The following is a 27,796-nucleotide window of genomic DNA, read 5'->3' on the forward strand; positions in this document are numbered from 1 at the left end:
AGGAGAAACCCTTCCACACTGCTCTCTGCTCTTCCGTGTGGGGACTCTGCCAAGGAGGACAGTTTTGAGCTTTCTTTTTTTCATCGCTTGCACACTGCAAAGCATTGCATTCCGTCGGCAGCTAGGTTGAAATCTAGAAGGAATGAGGATATTCTATTCTAATTGTAATTTGAGTGGTGGGTAAAACGTCATGGTAAGATGGGTGGAAAATGTCCAGGTAGATTTCTGACGCAAGGAAGAGAGAGAGAGAGAGAGAGAGAGAGAGAGAGGGACAGGGACACAGTGCTGTGCTGGCGATGGTGAAGGGTGTGAAACGTTGTGGATATGAAGAGAGAATGCAGGCGATGTCTTTGGGTGTTGTGAGAAACGGGTAAATTTACTAAAGAGAAAAGGAGGAGGCTCTCTCGGGTGGAGAGTCTGGGCTTCGATTTTGCCGACGAAGAAGCTCTACACATCGCTAGCAAGAAGTGTTAAAAGAGGGGTGTGAGGTGCAGAGAAGACTGCGAGGAGGCCATCGCCTCTGCCTCTTCTCTATCCCTTTCACATCAGCGACCCTGCATGGCATTGTTTGATTTTGCGCAGCGCGGCCCTTGGTCAAAGAGTGTGAGAGAGAGAACTCTCTGGGTTTGCAAGTCTTGCCTTCACGCATCATCACGATCTCAGCACTAGCGCGTTGCTGGGGACGGTAGGGCAGATCTTGCGGCGGAACTTGGAAGCAGTCAAGCCAAGAAAGTGTGAGGCAAAGAACTGGGCGCACGTAGGAAAGGAGTGCACGAAGGAAAGATGACGGCAATGAGGCCAGGCTAGAGAAAGAGAGAGAGAGCGCGAGAGAGAGCGCTGTGTGTGCGCGCCGTGAATTCGTCGAAGTTTGTTGGTGCTCCAAATAACTGATTCTCGTTTTGTTTGTTGGCGTGCATTTCGACGGGTAACCCTTCCGCCGATCGGTCGATCGAAACGCAGGGAGAGAGAGAGAGAGAGAGAAAGCGAGAGAGAGGAGCAACACAGGATGGGATGAAGCAGGAGCAAGGGGGTAAGGGCTGCAGGAGAGAGAGAGAGAGAGAGAGAGAGAGAGAGAGAGAGAGAGAGAGTTTTCTGTGTCGCTTACCTTGCTCTGCTCATTGATCGTATAAGCTAAGCTGTATCCATAGCTTTGCATGTCCCGCCGACCTCACAATCTCCCTTCCCGTCTGCATTCGGTGCAGCCAAACTCCGCCGACCTCGCCTTTTCCCTTCCCTTCTGTATCGCGTCCTTTTCATCAGCATGATTCAAGGCAAGCATCCTCTTGCCCACAAAGGCAAATCGTCGCCCTGGGAGTGGTTACAAGAGATGGATTTGCACGCCCTGGAAGGCCAGCTGAATGTAGCGGCCGCAACAGGTGGCAGGGTGGGCGGGAGGCCACCACGCTCGCGGCTGCACGTATGGTTGATTCGGCTGAGCACCAGCATTCTCCTCTGGACCTGCCTCATCCAGCTGATGGCCCTGGCACAGCTCTGGCACCCGCACCTCCTCCTGAAGGCCTGGCCCCATTGCCTCGACAGCCGCGACTTCAACAACAATAACCCTCTCCCGTCTTCCGATTCCTCTTCTACCACACCTTCCTCTATCCTCGCCTCCGATCTCGCCCCCCTCCGCCTTCCCAGTAAGCAAACTTTTTTTAACTAGATTAATCTCTCTCTCACCCTGGTGGGAAGGAGGGCCATTATGCATGAGTGGAGAGGAGCAAGACATCGTCTTAAACCGGCTAATCTCCATGCGTTTGCGCTCTCTCTTTCTCTTTACATTTCTACTAAATTAATTAACCCCAATTGCGTACGTTAACCTCTGCACCTTGATTAGATCCACCTGTTTGCAAACCATCCCCACTTGCAGATAGGATTGAGCGATGCATGCTGTTTCCTGTCTATCTCCTCCTGTGCTCTACTTCTCTCGTGACTTCTCTAATAAATTTCTTGATCTACATTGTCACCAGGAAAGTACAAAAACAATGGCTACTTGCTCCTATCTTGTAACGGAGGGCTGAACCAGATGCGGGCTGCAGTAAACTCTTCTATCCCCATCTACATGCCTGTCATGCGTCACCACTGCGTACCCACCTGACCCTCTCTTGTGTGGTTGGCAGATTTGCGACATGGTTGCCATCGCCGGGCATCTCAATTTGACATTGGTCATACCAGAGCTGGACAAAGCTTCATTCTGGGCAGACCCAAGGTAAGCTTCCAACGGAACGCTTCTGTTGATGTTTTATATGAAACTCCTGTAGCACCCCATCAATGCAGCGTCTGCTTCTAAGCAACAGTCATCTTTGAAGTTTTCGTTGTGCTGTCTACAGGCACATTGCAATTGGCGATTTCATGTTTTTTCTCTCACGTTTTGCATGCTTGCTGTTAAATGTTTCTGCAAGTGAGGTTCTGTGAGTCGTCTTGCATGCAGGATTTTTCTGTCTACAACCTAATATTGAAGCATCCAATTCCCAAGGATGCTACCTTATTGTTATACCCCCAGCATTTGGATAATAGGGTTGTAATCATGAACCTTGGACAATCTTCATCAATAGATTTGTGGGCCGTCAGCATAGCTTTGGTGCTTGCTTATTGCAAATGTGACTATACTCCCAGCATTTGGACAAGTGGGTTGTAATCATGAACCTCGGACAATCTGGATGTGTGGAGTGTCAGTATAACATTGGCCGATCTCACTTCCCTGATGATGGTACTAACCACCAAAGGCCTATGAGGTGGTGCTGATATCCTGGCACTCACTTTTTTGCATGCCATTGAACTAATGGGTTCATTTTTCAATGACATTATATGTTGAAGGTCCTCCTTTCTTTGGCTTTAGGACTTTTATTTCTCTTCAATGGTGAAAAGCATTGGTAAGTAGCCTTGACCAAGGGATTTCAATCGGCCATGGTTTTTGTAAGGTTTTGCAGAGGGCTCTGAAGCCAAAACTATCAGGTACTCTTGTGAATGCCCAAAGACCGCCGACTGGAAGTTTAAGGCATTGAGATGTTTGGATGATTAATAGAATGCTTAAAACAAAACTGAGCGTGCGGAATTCATCTACACACAGTGACAGTACAGGGCAACCAAACCCCCCCTCCCCACCCCTTCTTTCCTTCCCCCCCCCCCCCCCCCCCCCAAAAAAAAAAAGAGAGGGGAAAAAACAGTTCCCATGTCCAGAGTATGGCATTAACAAATACAAGATTGCAAGGTCCTAAGTTTAAAGATGAAGAACAACAGGTACCTTGCCATGCTTTCTATGTCATATGGGATGAGAAGGGAGCAATGCCTTGTGAAGACGCCTTTTGGAATGCAAGATCATGTTGAGAACTGAAAGTTGTGCTGCCTGGCTATGTCCAGGCTGTTTCAGGCCGGATTTTTTTCTCTGGGTTTTTGGGCATGCAAGGGGATGGGGGAGAGTGGGGGGAAAATGTGTGCAGATGCTGTTGGGAGGCTGCATGGATAATGAGTGCTTAAGTGGGGATGGCCGGCTGGCTGGTCTGCTTTTTGTGAACTGCCCATGCTTTTTTTTTCTTGTGGTGGGGGTGAAGGGGCACTGAATACGTGTGGAAGGCTGTTGATATGAATGCTGAAGTTGGGAGGGAACCATGAAAATCCCCCACGATGGCTTGTTGGCTTGTCTGCTTGCTATTGGGTGGGGACAGCCCATGAATTCTCTTTGGGGGAAGGGGGAATCGGGACAGAAGGTGTGCAAAAGGCTGTTGGGAAGCAGCAGCTGATGAATATTAAGTGGGTAAGGAAGCAAGAAAACTCCTTGATGGCTTCTTGCGGCTGCCGATGGCCAGCTCTTGACCAGCCAAACCTATATGTTGGCTGTTTAAGGTGCCCGATGGGCTGGGCTGCCAAGCCTCGGTCTGTTTTGGCTGTCTGGGACTACAAAAAACCGGTTGCCTTTGATATGCTCGTCTTGTGTTATAGCTCCTGATTGTTGGAGAATGCACAGGTGGAAGTAGAAAATGAACAAGAGAGAGAGTAGAGAGAGCTTGTGGACAAGATTACCTTTTATATTAGCATGAAGGCTTTACAATGGCAATTAGCCAGCAAGAGATGTTGAACTTGTGCAAAGGAATGGATAATAAAGTGAGAAATGGGAGACCTCCTTATATAGTGCATATGTGAACTAGCCGACTGCCTCTAGGGACATGCCGACTATCCATGACTCATAAATCAAGGAGAAAATACATAAAATGCTCAATAAATAGGGTTTGCCAAATACATTGAGATGCACCAAATTCTAACACCTCCTTTGCAGCTCATAGTGTGCAAGAGTCTGAAGAGGATAAGCTGATGAAGATGCAACCATGGACCCTCGAGCACCGCGAATATTGGAATCACCTTGGAGAGAGCACCTGCCAACTTGTTTCCTTGAAACAAAATGCCACCATGAACAGCAAGGAACTTTGCTTGGTTACGAATTCCCACACAAGTGTGCAGTGAACTCCAAGAATAGATGATGAGCTGCTGGACATACCGTGCCCATAATCCCTAACAGTGGACAGAAAACACATCACGTCCCAAAAGCCTTGAACAATGAATCCAGAACAGATCCAGTTCATAGTCTTTGTTATACAAAAGATAACCATGTCTTGCTAGATGTCTAATACTTGGAACTCCGAATCATGGTTCCCATGCACCAGTAAGTGGACCTGCAATCAGTCCCCTCTCCCGTCCACAAGCCTCCTTTGGCTGGAAGCACATGGGGAAAACTGCATGTGCATGTGTCCTAGAGAAGTACACCATTTGGGTCCTCTTGAGTCGGAAGCGCCTTGGGAGCCCTAGAAGTGGTACTAGAAGAATCTGTATCACTGTTGTGTGTCGTGTCTTTGCCCTTTCTTTGAGATGAAGACTTGTCCTTGGTCTCGTCCTTCTTCTTGGACATACAATCCTTGGAGAGATGTCTCCTCTTCCCGCAAGAGAAGTAGCGACTCCGACCTTTCTTTTGAATTGGAGGAAGTGCCTGGTCAGATATGTTGATAGACACCTTCAACTTACCTTGTGAAACGAGGACAAATCTTCTTCCAAGAGTAGGGAGCTAAGATTATCAAAATCCAACTGAGTGGATGTGACCTGGCACTGCAAAGATTGAGAAATCACATTATAGTCCGGGGGAAGCTTGGTGAGGATAAGTGCAACTAGTTGAGCAAAGGACAAAGCAATACCCATAGCCAGTAGATAACCTTGGCCTTCATGAGGAACGATTGTATGGAATTGCCTAAAGGAAATAACAAACCGTAGAGTTGCCCTTGCAAGGTAACTGTCCTCATCGACGAATCTCGAGCAAAGAGATCCTCCAATTTAGACCATACCTGATGAGCACTGGTGAGTTTGCACGGCCGGTGAGACCTCCTTTGTGATGGTCTGCACAAGCACTGAATGAGCCTTTGAATCCCGATTCTCCTAGTCTTGTAATTCCGCAACGAATTTATCCCGTCCTCAGAACTCTAGGAGGTGGACTCACCTAAGTGCCCTGAACAATATCCCACAAACCCTTGTGGATGAACCAGATCCGCATTTGAAGCTTCCAATGGGCATAGTGGGTCCTTTCAAGTTGTCATTGTAACTCGCGGCGGGTGCCCGGGGGACTAGGGCCTTTGACACACTTGTTGATACCATCAATGCATATTAAAACATTTAAACATGGCCACAGCCTTAACACATATCCATCATCACTTTGCATAAAACATAAAGCTGGACAAAACATCCACAAATGCTGAAAATGGAGCTTGCGCGTGTGACACCGCATAGAGGCCGGAATGGGCCGACCCCTCCCCTTGGAGTATTTTATTACCCAAGGAGAATAATATCATGTACAAGCTTTGAGGGCCTTACTCTCCCCACGGGAGATGCTGGATTATCCACATACAAATGCCATAACACAGCCCAACACAAGGCTTCCAAGCCGGAACTTGGGTGTAGAAATGCCGAGCCAACAATATAATCCATATACCTCCGTGTGGGTACTGATTCTTCCCCCAAAAACCACGGGTCTTCATGCAATAGAGCTGGTACAGCAAGTACAACTCTCCATTCAGCTGGTACAACAAGTACAATGGCTGGTACAGCAAGTACAATGGCTGGTACAGCAGGTTCAGTGGCTGGTACAGTCTGTACGGTGGTTGGTACAGCAGGTACAGCAAGCACAAATGCTGATACAGCAGGTATAATGACTAGTACAGCAGGTACGGTGGCTGGTATAGTCGGTCTACGGTGGCTGGTACAGTCGGTACGGTGGTTGGTACAGCAAGTACAACAAGTACAAATGTTGGTGCAACAAGTACAATGGCTAGAAATCATAATAAATGATTAAATACCCTTGCCTTCAGTATTTCTTCGCGATGGAAGCCTCCAAAACAGTCCCCAACAGCCGGTATTCTTCATGGGCAGCCTTCAAGAGAGAGAGAAAGAGAGTAGCCATCATTAGGGCAGCCTGTAACGGTGGTAGAGTCTAGTGTGCAGCAAGAGAGCCTCTATTAATGAAGAGAGAGGACTCCAATTTATAGATTTGGGCCTCCCATGAGCTAAAATGGCAAGAGAAGGCTACAATGACAAGTGGAGAGCCACACAATAGCTGAAGTGAGAAGTGTGAGGCCACTTGTCTCACTTTGATCCACTTTCTAACAAATGTCAGGCCACTTGTCTCACTTTGGTCCACCTCCTTGCCACATGTCCCAATCGAAGAGATGGGTCCTTCCATAAACTTTATCTCTAAAAATATCCCAACTGGTAGACATTCTGTTATAGGCACTTTGCCAACTCTTGGTATCTGCTCAATTCCAGATGTAATGACGCGAACAGAATTTCCATCGGAGTCGGGCCAAAAATAGCAACCCTCCTAAATTTTAGGAGTGTGGTCCTTTGTATTCTAGGATAATCCCCCATTTCCAAAGCTTGTACTTTCCAAATATTTAAACATCCTGGAGTCCACCAGACCCCTTTCAGACTGGGAAATGTCCAGGCTGGTGACAGTCATCCTTGTTCGTAAGAGGGGGGGGGGGGGGGGGGGGGAGCCATATCCACAACAACAGAGAACACAAATGTCAGCTCTCCAAGACTCCTCTCAAGTGCTTTCCAACGAAGCGAGGCTCCAGAAGTTAGAACCAATCAGCCCTCTCTCAAACCCAAGAGAGACAGAGGCTAAACAGCATCAAAACAATCCAAGAAACCACCGGGAACCTCCTATCGGAAGGGTAGGAACTCGTGGAGGAAAAAGGAGATGTAGTGCGACTTGTTTGGCAACACCTCATGCAAGAAGCTCACCACAACTGATGCTGAAGTAGAAGACACAGCCACAACTCCAAGAACCTGCCTGACCTACCTGTGTAGGACAAAACGTAGCCTTTAAGGCTGGCCGACAGCAAGGAGAGGACTGGCTGGACCAGAAAACGCAGCCACACACTTCGCAGCAAGAGGGCTGGACCAGAAAACGCAGCAGGCTAATGAACTGCAGCCATTGAAGGAGACTGATCTGCAGCTGGAGAAGCAATGGAAGCAAAACGCACAGCAAGATAGAAGATTGTGAGCAGTTTGCAGAAGGATGGAGCAGCCTGAACCTAAGCGAATGATACCATGTTGGAGAATGCACAGATGGAAGCAGAATATGAACAAGAGAGAGAGTAGAGAGAGCTTGTGGACAAGATCACCTTTTATATTAGCATGAGGGCTTTACAATGGCAATTAGCCAGCAAGAGATGTTGAACTTGTGCAAAGGAATGGATAAAGTGAGAAATGGGAGGCCTCCTTATATAGTGCATATGTGAACTGGCCGAGTGCCTCTAGGGACGGGCTGATTGCCCACGACTCATAAATCAAGGAGAAAATACGTAAAATGCCCAATAAATAGGGTTTGCCCAAATACATTGAGATGCACCAAATTCTAACATTGATTTCTACCCAGGTTTCACATAGGCTAATCGTCTCAAAGACTTGCATTTTGTCTGTACCTTATCTACTTTTGCCTCATGTCACTCATGGCCTCTGTCCCTCTTATCAATAGGGCTTGCAATGTGTTGGATTAACTTTGCTAGTCCTTACCCTAGTGTGCCCAGGCAGACATGCCACAGAAGTTTGAATCTGACTCTGGCTGAGGTATGTGGCATTAGAAAATCAAGCATGCGCCAAGAATCGTGTCTTCTGGATAGAGAGTCATTGACAATGAACAACTTCAGGTCCTCCGTGAAAAGGTAATGGAGGTTTCTTTTAGACACATGTGAATGTTATTTTCCCCAGAGTTTTTGATGTCATGGAATGGCCAAAGCACTGTTAGAGCCTCAAGTGGAGGCCACACTGCTACTTGGGTTGGTTGTGACTGCTTATCATCTTGTTGAATCGATTGGCAAATACCCACTCATGCCCCATGCTTGGGTACTGTGAGTTTCTCTTCATGCTAGATACTGTCTGAAGCTAGAGCTGTTGAGTGCCAATCATGGCCATCATCCACGTTGGTTGACCCCCAATCTTATCTCACCAACCGAAGCTGAGGCTTGATGCCTATAAAAGGACGTACTTGGGAGGTTCTTATCACAATAAGAAAAGCATTTGAGTTGTGCAACAGCTCTCTCTTGTGATCTATCACATCTCTCTCTCTCCCTCTCTCTTCACCATTGTCATGGATTGAGCTTCCTCTCTCAGATCTCCTTGAACCCTCATGTCTCCTACACTCACATGATGAAAATCTTCCACCCTCCATAACTTGAGCTCCAGATCATGTGGATACCAACATGGTATCAGAGCACATTCATATGCTTCATGCTGTTTTTCTGATTTCTGTGCTTTAGGGTTTTTTTCTATGTTTTAGGGTTTACTGCTGATCAACCATCTTCTACCCTATGCGCGCGCTTATTTGTGTGCTGATTAACCACCTTCTACCTGCATTTTCTGAGTTGCATTGTTTGCAAGAATTGATGCTTCTGTCTGCCTGTGTTTTCTTAACTGTATCATCATTGCTGCGTTCTGAACTATGTCGCTGCCCGCCTGAGATCTCACCATCATAGTTGCAATCTGTGTGTTAATATTCATGCTGCGTTTTTTTCTAGACCGTGGCTGTCCAAGCACGCTCACCACCTGATCATTTGCACTTGTTTGTTTTTTCTTTGAGCGTCATCTCTCCTCCCGCTAGCCAGTCTCCAGCAGCCCGTCTGTGTGTGACAGTCATACAACAAATTGAAGTTCAACACTCTGCGAGTGCCTCCAATGGGAGCCGTGCGAGCTGCATCCTTGTGCAGTAGCCCTTACCTCTTCGCCATATTACTGTCACTTGGGCTCATCCTGCCACCTGCACGGCTACATCTTTCTTTGCAGGAATAGCTCGAGATCTCCTTGTCCATGTGTGTCTCTGTCGGCTCTCTGGCCTGAGCTACCTCCTGTGCAGCATCTGCTGCCACTAGCATCGTCCTTGAGCTCCAATCACAGCTTTCCCTTGTGCCATCTACTCCCATCAACAAACCAAACATCAGATTGGGGATTTCTTAGAAATCAAGTGAAATATCATTTAATCGATGCTCCTAAAATCATAAAAATTTGGGTTTTAAAAAAAATGGAGACGGGGCTACTACATCAACGAAGATTTGAGGTTTTATCTTTTCAGCTCAGTTTGTGCGATTCGAGGTCCTTTGCCTTGGCTCCCGAGCCTAAAAAGACTATCGATCACTTGACACAAGTGACTTCAGCCTGACAACGGCGTTGAAAGAAGATCTTTAGCGACATTGCATGAACATGGGGAGTTTTTCTTGACTTCCAAAAGCTGTCTTATTTCCAAGTATGAGTCAAGGGTTCTCTGTGTAGGATGTCTCCCAAAATTTGAATATTTTGTAGTCATGGGTTCTCTACCTGGGAAGTCTCTCAAAATCTTAATATTTTGTGTTTGTTTTTGTAATGCTCCATCTTTCCCTCTTTACCTTGCTTAGAACAAGGGGGTTTGTTTTGGTATGTGATGTAGGCTGTCTTTGTCTTCGAGGCAAGAATTGACCTATGAATGCTTCACTTTGAGCCATGCTCCATGAGCCTTTGAGCCACGCGTTTATGCCTCTGAACCTCTGAGTCAGTCGCGGAGTATCGAGACTATTGAAGGCTATCGAGGCATCACCTCTCTCTCTCCAAATGGGGGTATTGGGATTTCGTAGTTGGTGTGAACACCCTCTAGAGGTTTGAACAACCCTTATTAAGGTCCAGGTCAAAAGATGAGGCTTGATGTCTATAAAAGCAATGTACTTGGGAGGTTCTTATCACAATCAACACATGAATTAACAAACAAATAGCAACACAAGGAGACAAGACACTACACTATGGGCCGGAGTAATGCTTTGGGCTATCCCCTCCCTCAAGGATTTATAAGGAGAGAGTCCTTTTGGATACAAGATTCCGATTCCCTCCCAAGAGCTTTCGAAAGGTTGTCGATGCCGACAGCCTCATGGCCCATAGGATCAAAAAGCCCCGGTTCAATGCAAGGGTTCCTTACGTGCTTTGACTCACCCAATGTCAAGGATCTCGTCCAGTCAACCGTTCGCCAACTGTATTCTCAAAGGTCTTATTAGCAACAAGATTTTCGCAAGCATCACCTGACAAAGGAAAACCACCGAATCAACACTCGTGTGTTCAAGTAGGTGGTGACTGGAACATCCTTGCTGGATGAAGTAAGGGTGGGAGTGGCCTTAGTACAAGATTTGGTCTTTGGAAGCTATTTGGGAAGATCCGGAGGCTCTAATGCTCTGGAAGCTATAATTCAATTATAGTGGACCTGCGGTCGTACGGTGACTCTAATGCAGTATAGTAGATCTGTACAACGATGATGTCCAAGCTATTGTGGAGTAAACTAATGATGTCACATGGCCAGCTTCCATACAACGATGCCGTAGATGGTTGTACAGATGATGATGGCGGATGAAGCTGTCTAATTAGTAAATGGTGTGGAGAGCTCCTGGTCACATTTATATGGGTAGTTTGCTTTTCTTTAATTCACTTTTTGATAGAAACAGCTTATATGTTTTTATATCTTGCTTTCCTCCACACACTTTAATAATGCTTGGCCCTTTTATAAAGGTTGGTACACTTTGTTTGGCCGTTTTTAAACAAAGTGTGGCCCCACTAAAACTTGCAAAACTAAAAATCTCTTGTTAATGTCAGATTAATGTAGCACTCGCATCCTTGGGCTTTCTTGTTTGTCCTTGATCCCCCTTGGACACACACATGCCATAAAACCACGCAAATAAAAGAAACATGAATGAATGCATGTACCAGATGATAAATCATCTATTCCAATTGGGCACTACCATGAGTATATAACATGCATGTTCCTTAAAAGGTGAATTTGGGCATGTTCCTGGATTCATCCAGGTATATAATTCAGCCGTATTAGCGGACATGCAGATTTCACATTGTGAAGTTTTCGTCCGAGTTGCGGTCAGTTGATATTGTGCTAATTCTTTATATCTTTAGCGGTGCATTTGCCCTATCAACTACTTATTTGCTCTACTAATTCTTTCTATTTGCTACTTCCCTTAGTGCTTGGCTTCATTATGGCTGAGTTTGCCCTGCATCTCCGAAGGTTTGACAGAAACTCAATACGAAGGGCTTTGTGTGAATATATGCTCTTATGTGTGTGTGATAGCATATCTTGATACAGAGTTCTACACCCACTATTGGGCACTGATGACGTTAGTGGGGATGTCGTAGTATTTAGTCCATACTATGCATAATGGAGTTGATAGTTACATGTGCTAGGGCTAGCTATGCTAGGGGTAGCGAATCCTTGCACCTGTCATCTAGCTCAATAACCTTGATCCAACAGATGAGTTTCATGCGCACAAATTATGCTAAACCTTAATGATATTAGAAATATCTGCATATCAGGAAAGCATTCCGTCATTTGCATCCTCGGAGACAAGTATTCTTGTCATTTGTATCCTCAGAGACAAATATTCCCGTCATTCGTCTCTCTTAGACAATCTTGCCATGTCATTGTCAGAATACGCAGCGGAGATGATGACCAGATCTGGGAACACGAGCAAAAACGCAGGCAGAAAAACAGCACAAGAGAGAGAGAGATGTAGGCGTGTAACTCTGCTCTGATATACACAAGAAGATCCCGAATATGATACAAGTGTGGTATGGGGGCTGGGGCCCGGGGGCCTATTTATATGCCCCCACATCAGCAGTCGGCCTGCTGTAGACAGCCGACTGGCCCTGAGAACTCCACGACCAGCACACCTCCAGTCGGCCAGATCACCAGCAGTCGGCCACCTCCCAGATGCAGTCGTGGACCAGTTCAGCAGTCGGCCAGCACATAGGCTGCCTCCCAAGCCACAGAAAAATGGGAAAAAATAGGGGAAAAATGCGGGGAGTGAGGAAAAATGATAAAACACCTGAGAGGGGCGGGCACACCCACAACAAAGGCCCTGGTGTATAAATCTAGACAGGAGATGACTTCTAACAGTCATCTGGTTCCAAAAGGATCCATCAGTTGACATGCGCAAGTCCAAGAAGTTGGTATAGTGGAGAAGTTACAAAAGCTGGTGAGAAAAGGATTTGCAACTCATGAATTCCCAATGATGCAATTTACTCTAAACAACTTCGTTATCAGTGCCATTTGAACCATGTCCATTGCTTGTCTTAAGCTCGAGTCTCTGAGAGGTTCAAAATCCAGTTTTCAGCTCCAACCCAATTTAGAGTGGCTTTCAATCTCTTCTTGTGCACTTAAAAAGCCTAAAGAAGGGCACATCAGTTTTGATGTTGTTATGGAAGGTACTATGGTGCCCAAACACAACGTTGGCTTAAATTTGATTTTTCATTGGGGTGTATGAGGTTTGCCTTTCTATGTTATGGTGCAATGACCTTTTTTTTTGGTGGGGAGGTGGGGGGAGAGATGGGTTTCAAGACACCATTGAGGATGAGTGTTTTTTTTTTTTTTTGGGAGACCTTGCTTGGAGAACGCAAATAACTTTCTAATTCCCTCCCCAGTGTTCATTCAGGCTTTGTTCATGATCCTTTTTGGCCATTTTTTTCAGTCTATCCCAGCAGCCCTTTTTGGCAAATTTTTTCAGTCTATCCCAGCAGCCCTTTTGATCAGTTTTGGGCCTTCTTCGTGTCCTTGCCAGCTTTCTTGGGTCACTTGTGTGAACCTATTGTGAGGGCCACACTTGCATTACTTTCTTGTCCGTTGCACATAGTTGTAGGTGTTTCTGAAACGCCTCGTACGGAACCTGTTCTCAGAAATGTTTCATATGTTCCGTATCTTTCTGAAACTTTTATAAAACTTTCATACATACAGGGGGGTGTGGTACATGCAAAAATATGCAGCATTTTTGTGACATACCAATATTTGAGGAGGTACAAAAGTGCTTCAAATGCACTATGTTAGAGTTAAAAACATCTTGATTCAACAAATTTAATAAAAGTTCACAATCCTTGAATAATAGCCATAAGAGCTTAGGCAATAATGGGAAAAAAATGCTCAAAAGGGCCCTAACTTCACGAGAAGGAAAAGAAACAGGTTTCAAATGTTAAAATGTTTTGTACGTTTCAAATTGTTCAAAACACGTTTTCCAATATTTGGTGCCCAGAGCAATGCCTCATGTTGAACAAACCTTGCCTTGGCACGTGACATTTTGGTTTACACAGACAACACACTCAGGTACATACAAGCATGCATATGCAGATATGCAAATGTACCAATGTACATGTTTATGATGTATATGTTTGAGAGAGAGAGAGAGAGAGAGAGAGAGAGAGAGAGAGAGAGAGTTTTATTAACGTCTTCAAAAGACCCAAAGGGTCTATGAGACCAAAATGATGTGTACATAGTCTCCATGAAATCTCGTAATGGATGAAATAAGAAAAAGCAACAGTTAACTAATCTTATTTTGTGATATTTTTGTTGGTGCATCTTGTCATACTTTGTGATGTTTTTGCTGATGTGTCTTGTCATGTTATTTGTAGTACATTTATAGTGCATGATTGGATGTCTTCACATTTTTAACCTGATATTTTGATTCGACAGTGATTTTGCAGACATTTTTGACATCAGCCATTTTATAGAGTCACTACGAGATGAAGTAAGGATACTCAAACAGCTTCCCTCCAAATTTCATGAGAAAGTTGTGGCAGGTGCCATAATGTCCATGCCTCCGGTTAGCTGGTCCAATGAGTCGTATTATGTGAATCAGGTTAGTAAGGATGTCAATACTTGGGGATGTATGCTTGAATGGGTTTTGCTTGTTTGTGTGAAGTGGTTTATATGATGTGTTGTTGTGCATGCATGCGTGCATGTGTGTGTGTGTGTGCACCTACCAACTGGGGCTCTAAAAATCTCCGTTCTGCAGATATTTCCCCTAGTGAAGAAGCAGAAAGTTCTCCATTTTAGCAAAACGGATACACGTCTGGCAAATAATGGTCTACCTTTAGAGATGCAGAAGCTGCGCTGTAGAGTCAATTTTGAAGCACTAAAGTTCACTCCTCGTATTGAAGAGTTGGGTCAAAAGCTAGTAAAGTTTCTACAAGTCCAAGGGCCCTTTTTGGTGCTCCATTTGCGGTATGAGATGGACATGCTGGCGTTTTCTGGCTGCACTCATGGGTGTACTGATGCAGAGGCAGAGGATCTGACAAAAATGAGGTCTGAATCGATTTATATAATACTTTGGTGTTTCAATTGTTTTAAACACAGTCCTTATTTTAATGTGGTTATGCTTTCAGGTATGCATATCCTTGGTGGAAAGAGAAAGTTATAGATTCTGAACAGAAAAGATTGGATGGCTTTTGTCCTCTAACCCCCGAGGAAACTGTGCTTGTTTTAAAAGCACTAGGGTTTGAGAAGGACACACAGATATACATTGCAGCGGGTGAGATTTATGGAAGTGAGAGGAGGATGGCCCCATTGTATTCAGCTTATCCAAACATCGTATGTTTTCTCCTCTTAAAACAACACACACATGCATGCACGCACCCACACACGCAGATGGTCATTAATGTTCAAGAACAGCCTACAATGGTTTATGAGAGTGACAATTTATCAATATACATCCCTTATACATAGTGGCATGCTACTACACAAAGAAAAGACAAAGCGTAAAACTAGATTACTACAGAGTAGGCAAAAAAAAATGATAGACAAACTTCATACATTCAGTGCATCAGGAATAGGGCTGAAAACATTGCACAAAACTATAAGTTTCTACGACTCCCTTGAATTGCATTGACAGGTGGTGTTGTAGTCAAAAAGGCGAATGGTTTAGCATTAGCACTTCTCAAACCAAAATCTCCCCCCTCCTTTTTGCCCCCCAACTCTCCTCCCTCCTCTTTGGTGTTTGGTTTGTGGGGATGGGGCCTGTGGGATGCTAGAGCCACCTGGCATTCCCAGTTTAGGACAAGCATTGGCCTAAAAGGTGTGACTTCCACCCATCAAGCAACAATCTAGCCGAAACAGCAGTGACATGATGGTGAAGGACAGAGTAACCTTTTGCGATGCTCATGCCAGATGTGATGCTGCTGCTGAGCTCCTAGTGCTGGTCTGTTGGATTCAGGGGAGTCTTTGGAGCCGCTGGAACCTCAGCAGCAAGGATAATGGTGTCATGATAGTGTGATAGCCTCAATGCTGTGCCCATGCCATCCTCGTACCTGATTACCAGGTCCGCCTTAATCACCCATGCTATCGTGCCCCAGGTTATGAAGTTGATCTCTAATGTGTCCATTATGAAGAGGAGGAGGATCTGCCACAAGACTTGTTGAGCTTTTGGGCATTCCAAAGACAATTTTGTTGGAGCTCATGTTGGGCATCACATGTAAAATGTTAAGTGGAAGCGTGCTTGACAAGTGCTGCAATTAACACTAGTCGATGCACAAAACTGAAAACGCACATGAGACAAGGTGGAGACTTCTGTTTCAACCTAGTCTTCTATATATGCGTTGATTGAATAAATAATCATGAATATTTACAACGATTCTTCAGATCAGGACTTGATCTGGACACTTGATTGTGTGGGTTAACTTCTATTGCATGCTACTGATATACCGGCTGCTCTAGTGCTGCAAAGTGCAGTTCTGGGGCTGCCTTCTGCTATCTTGGATTTGCTAATCAAGGACTGAAGCCTATGCTTTGCTAATCAAGGACTGAAGTGCAATAAACCTATGCTGAATGCTCAGTAATCACTCAGGGTTATAACTGCTCCAGTAGGCCAGCTCTTTGCAAGCCCAAAAATTATGCCATAAATTTATTAAATATCTTCATATTGGGCTCAAAAGGTGCAAACTTTTCATGCCTGGCTTGGCCACTTTAGGGCGCTTCTGTAGGCTAATTAGCAGCCCCAATACCTGCCCAAAACTAATTAGCATGTCCACGTGGCACCCACCCCACAATTTTCCAGGCGGCTGCATTTTCCTTTGGCTGCTGTGTTTTCATCTTGAAGGCTGCGTTTTCTTCTAGGGTGCTGTGTTTCAGCTTTGGTGGCTGCGTTTTTGTGGTGGCAGCAACTCTCTCTCCTATGCTATCTTCTCCATCATCCGTTGTTGTTGGTGGTGCGTGGGCTGTGTTTTCAGCCCTGGGCAGCAGTGGAGGTGTTTCTTTGCTTGTGCTTCAGCCTTACCTTCGCTTGAGAGGGGGCTGTTGGTCCTGGGCTTTCGTGGTGTTAACGTTTGGAGTAGATCTTTGGACAGCAGTTGGTGGTCCTCTTCTTCATGTATGGAGCGCCACAGACTTGTGGCATCTTCAGCCTACCTCTTCTTCGATGGATCTACCTCCTTTGTGGGTGTTTTTTGGCAATTTTGGTGGACCATTTGCTACTGTCCAGCCCCTTTCTCTCTCAGTTTTGAGAGGGGCCGGTTGTTCCTTGTACTTCGTTCCGTTGGAGACGTGTTGGAGATTGGTTGTGGAGTGTTGAGATCATCAGTGGCACAAAGGCTTGCATGCAAAGGTGTGCTATTGCCGTGGATATGGGAACCTTACCTACTCTTGTTTCTCAATAGTAGGTAAGGTTCCCTCCTAGTGAAGAGGATCAGGCACTTGCTATAGTGCAACAGATAGGACAGTGTCACTGCTACTCTTTTGGAAAGCAGGTTCATTTGGGCAAGGATTGTAAGACCAAAGGTATAGCCCAGGCTAGGACCAAGTTTTCAAAGACGGGCAATGACCATATACAGGAGGATGACTTTGATACTTCTAGTGTCCCCAAGACTGCAAAAGCAAAGGAGGACTTGGATGGTCAGCTTGTTCTCCCCTATGTGCTTCTAGCCAGAGGAGGCTTGTGGGCGGGAGAGGGAGTTGGTAGCAGCTCCATTTTTTGGTGCATGAGATCCGTGAGTTGGAGTTCCAAGCATTAAAAATATGTGGCGAGACAAGTTCATTTTGGGGCTATGGATTGGATGTGTTCCATGTCTATTGCTTGTTGTAGCAGAGATTATGGACCGGTTGAGCTCCAAGTTCATTGTTCGACGTTTTCTGGGATGTGATGTGTTCAGAGTCCACTGTTGGGGGATAATGGGCGGGGTGTGTCGAGCAGGTCATCATTTTATTCTTGGAGTTCACCACACACTTGTGTGGGAATTTGGAGCCAAGCAAAGTTCCTTGCTATTCGTGGTGGCATTTTGTTTCGAGGAAACAGGTTGGCGGGTGCTCTTTCTGAGGTGTATCCGATATTGTGCAATACTGGTTTGTCCATGGTTGCATCTTCATCAGCTTATCTTTCTCAAACTTTTTTGCACACACTGAGTTGCAGAGGGGGTGTTTGAAATTGTGCATCTCAGTGTTTGGGGGTGTGCTCATTTATTGGGTATTTATTCATTTTAGTAGCTCGTGGGTTGTCGGTCAGCTCCTAGGAGCAATCGGCCAACTTCCTAGCACCACTATATAAAGGGGCCCCTCCATTCACTTGTTAATCCATCTAACCTATTCAAGGGCACATGTTCTACACCATTTGTTGGTTGGTATTGCCATTGTAAAAGCCTCTTGCATGATGTTCATTGTTTGATCTCTCTCTCTCTCTCTCTCTCTCTCTCTCTCTCTCTCTCTCTCTCCGCTCTCCTTCTCTCTTATGTTTTTTTTCTTTCGCATCGTGCAACTTTATTAGTGCCATGGACATTATTGTATCACTTTGGTCTCATAGGCCCATTGGGTCTTTAGTAGATGCTTAATATATCTTTCTTTCTGAGCCCAACCCTAGGACACCTCATAGTTGCCCACTACAAGTTTTTACTAGATACTGAGGGGAAGCACCAGACGTTGACCTAGAGTGACCCCCCTAGGAGGATGGCACACCATACTGAGTTGCTACACAACCCATCATGGTCTCATAAAGTCACCTTAGACAAAGTCCAACAAGTTCAGCACACCCAATGTCCACGAGCCTTTGGTGCGTGGCAGCTTTTCATGAGGCAACTTAAGATCTAGAAGATTCTTTTGTGAGAGGGACACCTCCCCATAAGTACTGGGCAAGGTTGGTTAGAGACATCAAGTACGATACGTACAATGTGTTCAATACGAGTATGAAAAGTATTGATAAGGTAAGGTACATTAAGTATGCCACTCTTTTTCTATTTTGAATAGTATTAAGTATAAAATATGGTATACTTAAAATCAATTGTGTATATATGATGTGTGGAGGTCGTATAGGAATGGGATGCATGGATGAGGCATAGGGGCTGCCTAATTAGGTCTAGAGCTAGGACAAACATGAACTTAATCATTTATATACAAGCTTGTGCATTTTGTACAGTGTTTGGAACATCGGTACAGTACGTGTGTGGTATGCAAAGTACTGTACGAATTAGGAGGTTGAGTACGAGTACGGAATGCAACAACGTTATTGGTCGTGACGGATCTCTATGTTGGCTATCAATGCTTACATAGGGAAGCAAGCTAGCTATGGTGGATCAAATAGAAACATGGCTATGGCAATGTTAGAGCAGAAATATGTGAGAGAAAAATAACATGAGCCACAAACAGGAAGACAAATGATTCAAATGCTTGGATGATTTTTTATTGAAGTGTGTATCTTTAAATAGGTGCATACAAGATGCTAATTCAACTTGATTAAATCTAATAATATTAGATTAGGTGTCCTAGATGATAGAAGCATAGCGGAAGAAGGGAAAGTGGAGACACCGGAGAGAGAGTGAGAGAGAGAGATGGAGAGGAAACACAGGTATGGACTTGCTCTCAATATCATCATCCAAGAATACATGTCCCGAGCAAGAGGGGAAGAAGACCTCGTATGTGAGAGACTGTAGCAAACAATGCTAAGCAATCAAAAAGGAGTGAGGGTATGCCGGCTATATATATGCCCAGAAGTAGGCAGCCAACCAGCTCACGACTAGGGAAAATACCTCCACGACTAGGATAAAAGGTGCCCAAGACTCCATAAAATGGGGATAAAATATGGGTAAAATAAGTGAGGGGTGACTAGCTCCTCTAGCTCACATGATCAGACCTAGAGGCTAAAATAGGACACCAAACAGGAAGCCAACGACAAGTAGATGATGTCTAACACCCCCTCTCAGCAGCGGATGCGGAGTGAACTCCAAGAAGCCAGAGACGCCGTCCTCAATCAAAGATGAAAGATTGCAGAAATAGGTACCAAGAAAGCTCCACAAGCAATTTCCTTAGCAACTCAGCTACAAAAGCAACAGAACAAGTTGCCAGGTACACTGCTCCTTTGGAAGAAAACAACCATGTAGGCTGTGAGGTGCTGTGCCAAATAATGGTTTCTCCAAGAAGCCAGAGACGCCGTCCTCAATCAAAGATGAAAGATTGCAGAAATAGGTACCAAGAAAGCTCCACAAGCAATTTCCTTAGCAACTCAGCTACGAAAGCAACAGAACAAGCTGCCAGGTACACTGCTCCTTTGGAAGAAAACAACCATGTAGGCTGTGAGGTGCTGCGCCAAATAATGGTTTCAAACCCAAGTGTAAGAACACTCCCCGAAGTTGAATGTCGTGTATCTAGCTTGGAGAAGGTATGAAAAACCTCAAAACCAACCAAGATAAGATCCTATAGAAGCAAATTGCTCCTCCCTGGAACCCTCAAAAGAAATAGAGTCAATCTGTTCCAACTTTGTACCAAGAGTAGCCAAATGCTGTACAAAAGCATCCTTTGAAAAGGTTGACATCGCAAGATGTAAAGACTCTGTAGAAAAGATGGGGTCCACCTGCTCAAACTCCGTATCATGAGTTACCCAATGCTGTACATAAGCACACTCCACTGAGGTGGGCATCGCCAGACGAAAGGACTCCACATCCCCCTATGAAAAATGATGTCGTTGGACTGGTACAAGCCCAACCTGATTCTGATCCAAATCCAAAAAACTCTGGAAGTACCATTGTGTCCCAGGCACGGTTAGCAATCACAGATCCAAAGCATCCCACTAGGTCCAAAAATCCATCCTCCAACACAACAAACATGCACACCGCATCAAACTAGCAGGGGGAGGGGCATCCTCAGAAGCATCACAAAGAGAGGCAGAGGTAGACTCCTCACAATGAGAAAGGGAGGCAAGAATATAAATTATAATGGTAACAAGATCCCAAGAATCACCAACAAACAAGTGATCCATGCGAAAGGATCACACCTCACAAGCAAAACACCCTCCTTTCTCTGCAAACATTGCAAAGAACACAGGCTCGGACAAAATAAACTCTCCTAAGGATCTCTGAAAAGATCACTATTCTCCTCCAAAATTTGTAAACTCCAGTCATAGAAGAAAGTCTCCACAGATACAAAATAGCTCCCGAAACTGATCCTCAAGTGAAGTAGCTGGAGCTAGGCCCCCTCTGAGTATAGAAAACTCCTGTGGGAAGCAAAACGCAGCCAAAACGCTGTTGTCCAGCAAAAAACAGCACTCCACCGCTAACAGAAGGCAAGGAACATGAAGAAATCGGGAAGCCGTGTAGGCCAGGAACAAAACACAGGTATAGATGCTCCAAAAATCAGCAAAACGTTGATTGAAATAAGAAATTCAGTATCCTCCTCAAGTACCAAACTGCCTCCAAAGCCACAATCTAAACAAAACACCTCCTCTACAAATGATCTGTGTCCACTGGAGAAGAAAACGCAGCACCAACAGAGGGCCGCAATCCTGAAAATTAAGGCCAACCCCAGTGTCCACACCTCCTATGAGGAAAAACACTGAAGAGAAGGTACCTACGGGTCCAATTGGAGGAGCCCAGATGAAGGTAGAGCTACTAGCAGAAACAATTTAGAAAAACACAACTATGGCTATAAATTTGAAAACGCAGAAGTATTTGGGGCAGTAGATAGGGCTGAATCTGGAAAAAGCAGAAGAGATATGGTACCACCAAGTCCTCAGATAGCAAACAGCAATAGAAGAAACAACCTGTAGAAAAAAACATTGTTGATGTCCTGTACAAAACAGGCCGCCAAACACTACAGGGAGTGAGTGGTAGATTCTAAAAACGCTGCAAATCTGCTGATGACAACCACTTGTAGAAAAACGTAGCACTTTCGGTGCTACAACCCTAAAAACAGAGCAGAAAACAGGTGTGAAAGGGGTTCTCAGAGGTCAAACCGATGAAGGAAGACAATGGAGCTGCAATGGAGAAGCGCCTGGAAGAGGTAGGCGACCAGCAGCAACCTGAGAAAAAAAAGGCAGATTTGTCCACCTGCTGAAAAATGTAGATCCGACCACCTGAGGAGGGAGCATCCAACACTGATCTTCACTGGCGCTCTGATACCATGATAGAATGCACAGCGGAAGTAGGGAAAGTGGAAACATAGGAGAGAGAGTGAGAGAGAGAGATGGAGAGGAAACACATGTATGGACCTGCTCTCAATATCATCATCCAAGAATACATGTCTCGAGCAAGAGGGGAAGAAGACCTCGTATGTGAGGGACTGTAGCAAACAATGCTAAGCAATGAAAAAGGAGTGAGGGTATGTCGGCTATATATATGCCCAGAAGTAGGTAGCCGACCAGCTCATGACTAGGGAAAAAACCTCCACGACTAGGATAAAAGGTGCCCAGGACTCCATAAAATGGGGATAAAATATGGGTAAAATAAGTGAGGGGTGACCAGCCCCTCTAACTAACATGGTCAGCCCTAGAGGCTAAAATAGGACACCAAACAGGAAGCCAGCAACGAGGAGATGATGTCTAACACTAGATTCTCTCCACCTCCTCCTTGATTGTTGGCATCCTTGAATCAGCTCCTTGATTTTATTAGAGATAGATGCTGTGTTGACTTTTGCCTTGTGGTTACTTTATGGATTTTATCTACTCCCTTTTATAGGAGTGTGTTCACATGCCTTATGTCTTTTGTATTTGGATAAGGCTTGTTCTCCAACACTCCCCCTTGGGCATTATCCTAGTACACACTTCATCTGGATTAATCTATGTCTATGACATAGTTTCATTGGAAGTTGTGTTTGGTTTTGGCCCTTGGAGTAGAGTTGCTGGTAGTCAAGCCACCTTCTTTGTAGTAGATCTTTAAAAGGTCCAAGAGGCTTCATATTCTGTAGTCAAGCCACCTTCTTTGTAGTAGATCTTTAAAAGGCCCAGGAGACTTCATATTCTGCAACGCTTGCTTCTTCTTTTGCAATTTACCTCGTCTTCCTATGTGACATTGGCTTGTGCTTTCTTATGATAGTAGTCTTTTTTATTGTGTTATTTTTCTCACAATGTTTACAAGACTTCTTAGCATAGTTGTCTTTCTTTGCATGACTCTTCCTTCCGTAGATGGAACACTTTTTATCTTTGTCTTTGTTCTTTGTTAAGGAATTGTCTCCTCTTTGCTTGTTTGTTCTTTATCTTCTTTCTTCTTCCTTGAAGGAGGTTATGACCCCTTCCCAGGTGAGATTGGGGAGGTTCTTCAATGTGGTGATGAGGTTGTTGTAGTGCTCTTTAGGCATTGATTTTACCAATATTGCTAGGGCCACATCTTCTTCCACATTTTCTTTAAGTCTTGCAAGTTCATTCATTAGAGACTTCATCTTGTTCACATGAGCATCAAAGCTCTCATGTGGTTGCATTGTGAGTCCATAGAACTCTATTTGCAAGGAAACTTTGGAGTTTCTTGCCTGAGTCTTGAAAAGCTTGTCTTGCTTCTCATAGGCTTCTTTCGAGGTTGGGAGATTTGCTACATGGTATATAAAATTACCAGAGAGACCAAGGGCTATGAGGCTAAAGGCTCTTTGATCTTTGAGCTTCCATGCTTTGACCTTCAGTTTCAGACATCTTCTCATCTCCTTCAATGAAAGGCGAGAGGCCCTCCCTCATGAGACTAAACTTTAGCTTAGTCTACCAGGTGTGGAAATTCTCCCCATTGAGCTTCCATGCTTTCTAGGTTGCACCTTCAGCTTCAGACATCTTCTCATCTCCTTCAATGAAAGGCCAGAGGCCCTCCCTCATGAGACTAAACTTTAGCTTAGTCTATCAGGTGTGGAAATTCTCCCCATTGAACTTTTCGATGAACGTGTGGGCGGCCATGATGATACGGTAAGGTTTTGGTTAGGTCTTAACAGAGGAAAAACATTCCAATGCCAGTGTCTAATCCCTTACAGACGATGATCAAGAGAAATTAGGGTTCACAACCAAGGGGGTTTTGAGAAATAATGATATAGTAGGTTATAGCAACCCCTTTGATGCTACCCTTAACGGTAAGTTTTAATGAAGTAATTAGATTAAGCTTGATTCCCAAAAAGAAAAATCCCCTACAATTATGACTGTAGCAACATCAAATTAAATGGATTTACCTTTTGAATGGTGATAGCTCAATAGTTGGGCTGATGACAGAGATGGGGAGAGCTGTGTAGAGTGGCGATTGTGAGTTGGCACCGTCAGATATGTAGTCAGCGTAGCATCGAAGGGAGCAAGAGTATTGGAGAAGTAAGAAAGCTTAACTTGGCTCTGATACCATGTTGGCTATCAATGCTTGCATAGGGAAGCAAGCTCGCTATGGTGGATCAAATAGAAACATGGCTATGGCAATGTTAGAGTAGAGACAAGTGAGAAAAATAATAAGAGTCACAAACAATAAGACAAATGATTCAAATGCTTGGATGATTTTTCATTGAAGTGTCTTTAAATGGGCCCATACGAGATGCTAATACAATGTGATTAAAGCTAATAATCTGAGCTAGGTTTCCAAGATTCTGTCCATCTCCTCCTTGATTGTAGACATCCGTAAATCAGCTTCGTGATTCTAGCAAAGGTAGATGCCCTATTGACTTTTGCCTTGTGGCTACTTTATGGATTTTATCTGCTCCCTTTTACAAGAGTGTGTCCCTTTTATAGGAGTGTGTGCACATGCCTTATGTTTTTTGTACTTGGATAAGGCTTCTTCTCCAACACTCTCAGCATCATAGACTCCCCTATTTTAGATATTCTAGATGGATGAGGATGATGTCCCTCCTCCATACGACTACTTGCACGCATATTCACAAGACCTCTACCTTGTATTGCACTTGCACATGATCACTACAATGCTAAGATAGCTAGATAGCTAGTTATTATTTTTTTATGGCCTAGATTCCCACGGACTTGTACTACTTTTGGTCTCATAGATCCATTGGGTCTTTTGAAAGATGTTAATATTACACTCTCTCTGGATTAGAGCCGTCATTTCCCACCACCGTAGGACTTTCTCCCACCCTGTCAGCCTCACTACATTGGTTACCATGTTGTAGCGCCCTATACGAGATATTCTTGGCTGATGCGAGAGCTTGTGGCTCTTTGTTTTTTTTATGGATATTTTCTTTTACTTTTACTTTCAGTACCAAGATGATGTATTCCGTGGACATGATGCTAATTGTCTCATAGGTATTTTGGCCTTTTGAAGATGCTTATTGTCACATGCGGAAGCTTTGGGAGTCTTCATTCAGCCTAAACACCATCGTGGAACATGCTTGATGCAAAATGCATACAAAAGATAGAGAGATAGCTGAGTATTCAGTATATTCTATAATACAAAAAGGTACATTCTTGGCTAGCCCATGATTGCCCCTCAAAAGGTGGAAAATCTCCTACCTAACCTATTTTATGGCCACATTCCCCAAGGAATGAGATACTCAACAATGAACTATGCAATTGCCTTAAATAGGCCTTGGGAGACTGGGTGGATTGGTTGACCTGTTGTCGGCCAGAGCCTTGGACCCATAAATCCTGTTTGCTACGGCCGACACCAGTTCCTCTCCATCATTGCTGGCCGAAAGCCCTCCTGGTCCATTCCACCACATCTTCCTTGCCCATGAAGCTGCGGAGCTCCTAAGCTGGTTCTAATATGTTCTTTATGTGTTGCCCTTCAAGGATTAGCCCCTAGGATCAGCATGTACATGACATCCCCCTTTGCTAAACTTGATGACGGGATTCCAACTTCTGTCATCATCCAAACTTATCATCCTTCCATTCTTGGCAACCTCTTCAGTAAAAACCCTGCCCAGCCTCGAAATCCACCCTAAATCTCCTAAAGATCCATGCATCTGTTCCATCCTGTCCCCTATTCCTTCATGCCCTGTCCCTGAACACTTTCTTGGAGGAGGATCCTCCCTTGGAACCATTGCCTAAAAGCCTTTCCTGGAGTGCCCCAAGTAGCACCCGACTCAGAGGACTACCATTCCCCTTGGGTCTTGTGGAACACCACCAATGAACCTCTTGGGAACTTCTTCCATGTCTTGTGTTCCTCTCCTTGGACTGTGCACCTTCATCTGGGACTAAATCAGTGTTTAGTCTTGCTAAGCTTGATGCTCTGATACCAACGTCACATGTGGAAGCTCTGGGAGTCTTCTTTCATCCCTACACACTATCTTGGAACATGCTTGATGCAAAATGCATACAGAAGATAGAGAGAAGAGAGAGAGAGAGCTGAGTATTCAATATATTCTATAGTAGAAAAAGGTACATTTTTGGCTAGCCCATGGCTGCCCCTCAAAAGGTGGAAAAGCTCCTACCTAACCTTTTCTATGATCACATTCCGCAAGGAATGAGATGCTCAACAATGAACTATGCAATTGCCTTAAGCAAGCCTTGGGAGATTGGGTGGACTGGCTGACCTGCTGCCGGCCAGATCCTTGGACCCATAAATCCTGTTTGCTGCAGCTGACACCAGTTCCTCTCCATCATTGCTGGCCGACGGCCCCTCTTGGTCCATTCCACTTCATCTTCCTTGCCCATGAACCTGCAGAGCTCCTGATCTGCTTCTAATCTGTTCTTTATGTGTTGCCCTTCAAGGATCAGCCCCTGGGATCAGCATGTACATGTGCATGCACATGACATTAATACAACTTTCTTTCTTTTCATCTTCTCTCTCTCTCTCTCTCTCTCTCTCTACTGTCCAAACTTGCTCCTTATGCTCCCAGCCTGCCATTCTCATAGGCCATTTTTGTAACGACTTGGAAACCCATCAGAGGTGTACCTAACCTGTCTGTCTGCATATCTAACCCTCATTTTAATATGTGCCTCTTGTGGGAATTTGTAATTCAAACTTTGTCATTATAAGTTTCAAGGTGTTAAAAGTATTTACAAGGGCTGGCTTGATTAAATATATAAGGTTCATCTGTATAATGATGAGGGATATGAAAAGGTGTGAATGTCTATGACATGTATCATGGATGATGGATCATTGATGTCTCTTCAAGATTCGTGATGGGTGGTGGTTCATTTGTGCCCCCTCACATCTTGTACCAAGGCTATTTATAGCACCTTAATCAATAGAAAATCATCTCCTCTCACATTCATCGTGCTTGTGCATTGTTTGAGAGAGAGAGAGAGCGAGAGAGAGAGAAAGAGAGAGATCTCAATTTTATGAACTCCTCTATCACTCTAAGGGCTCATATATTGCCAACACTTTGCTTAACTCTAATTGTGATGGTTCTGTTTACATGTATCCGTTCTGTTTTTCTATGAATTCCTATTGCTCACCATCTGCAAGGTATTGTGCTGTTGCAGGTTCGGAAAGAGATGATTTTAAGTCCAGAAGAGCTGAAGCCCTTTCAAAACCATTCTTCTCAGATGGCCGCTCTTGATTATTTGGTAGCGATTGAAAGCAATGTGTTTGTGCCCACTTATGATGGAAACATGGCCAAGGTTGTGGAAGGCCATCGCAGGTAATGAAAAGAACGACTTTTGATGTAGTGGTCGTTTGTGTTGTAATTTTGCACTTTGTATCTGTTATATACGCTACTAATATGTGGTGTGAATCCACAGATTCTTGGGTTATAGGAAAACTTTACGACTGGATCGCAAAAAGCTTGTGGAGCTGGTCGATCAATACCAGAATGGTTCGTTAGTGTGGGATGATTTCTCTCTGGCTGTGACGGAATATCATAGCCAAGAAATGGGTGCCCCAAGGAGGAGAAATGTGATTCCTGACCGGCCAAAAGAAGAAGACTACTTTTATGCTAACCCTGAGGAGTGCCTTGCATAGCTTTTTCCCTGCTTTTACTGCTGTTGATTCTGGAAAATGCAGCACATTCTGAGCAAGTGGGAGAGATCTTCAAATTTGGGTAAATTGTCATGGTTAGCTCCTTCTCAAGGATGTGTCCAAGTTTGCAGGAGCCTTGAAGATCTCTGTGTGTTCAAGGAAAAGCATCGGCTTGTGCGATGATCTGTATTCATCATTGCATGGCACTGGATTTTGTGCTGACGTGTGTTCATTGCATGGCATCAGCTTGTGTGATGATGCGTGTTCATCATCACATGGTTGGCCATGACGGCATGGGTTCTGGTGTAGCTGAGATGTTAGGGTCCACCAGATCTCAATATTGTACATCCCTGGTAACATGATTTCTTCAAGCCAATCTCTGATTCATTACCTTACACATCAATAAAATGGACTGTAAATTTTTTTA

General features: G+C 44.6%; 1 protein-coding gene across 1 annotated transcript; it reads left to right on the forward strand.

Moving 5' to 3' along the window:
* Positions 1–27,796, forward strand: LOC147610736 (rhamnogalacturonan I rhamnosyltransferase 1-like). Its single transcript, XM_086785205.1, has 8 exons — positions 1–1,640; positions 1,971–2,038; positions 2,121–2,209; positions 14,012–14,177; positions 14,334–14,623; positions 14,704–14,908; positions 26,895–27,052; positions 27,153–27,796. The coding sequence occupies exons 1-8, from the start codon at positions 1,262–1,264 to the stop codon at positions 27,370–27,372; spliced, it is 1,575 nt and encodes a 524-aa protein (XP_086641331.1). The 5' UTR covers positions 1–1,261; the 3' UTR covers positions 27,373–27,796.

This window comes from Cibotium barometz, chromosome 48 (genome assembly GCF_041138505.1).
Source record: "Cibotium barometz isolate CiBa-2024 chromosome 48, ASM4113850v1, whole genome shotgun sequence".
In the NCBI taxonomy this organism is placed as follows: Eukaryota; Viridiplantae; Streptophyta; class Polypodiopsida; order Cyatheales; family Cibotiaceae; genus Cibotium; species Cibotium barometz.

Bases quoted from the DNA above. Each gene is read 5' to 3' on its own strand.
- LOC147610736 (XM_086785205.1), top strand. From the start codon at position 1,262: ATGATTCAAGGCAAGCATCCTCTTGCCCACAAAGGCAAATCGTCGCCC. The intron at 2,039-2,120 runs GTAAACTCTTCT...TGTGGTTGGCAG, and splicing joins TGAACCAGATGCGGGCTGCA to ATTTGCGACATGGTTGCCAT. The intron at 14,624-14,703 runs GTCTGAATCGAT...TTATGCTTTCAG, and splicing joins GAGGATCTGACAAAAATGAG to GTATGCATATCCTTGGTGGA.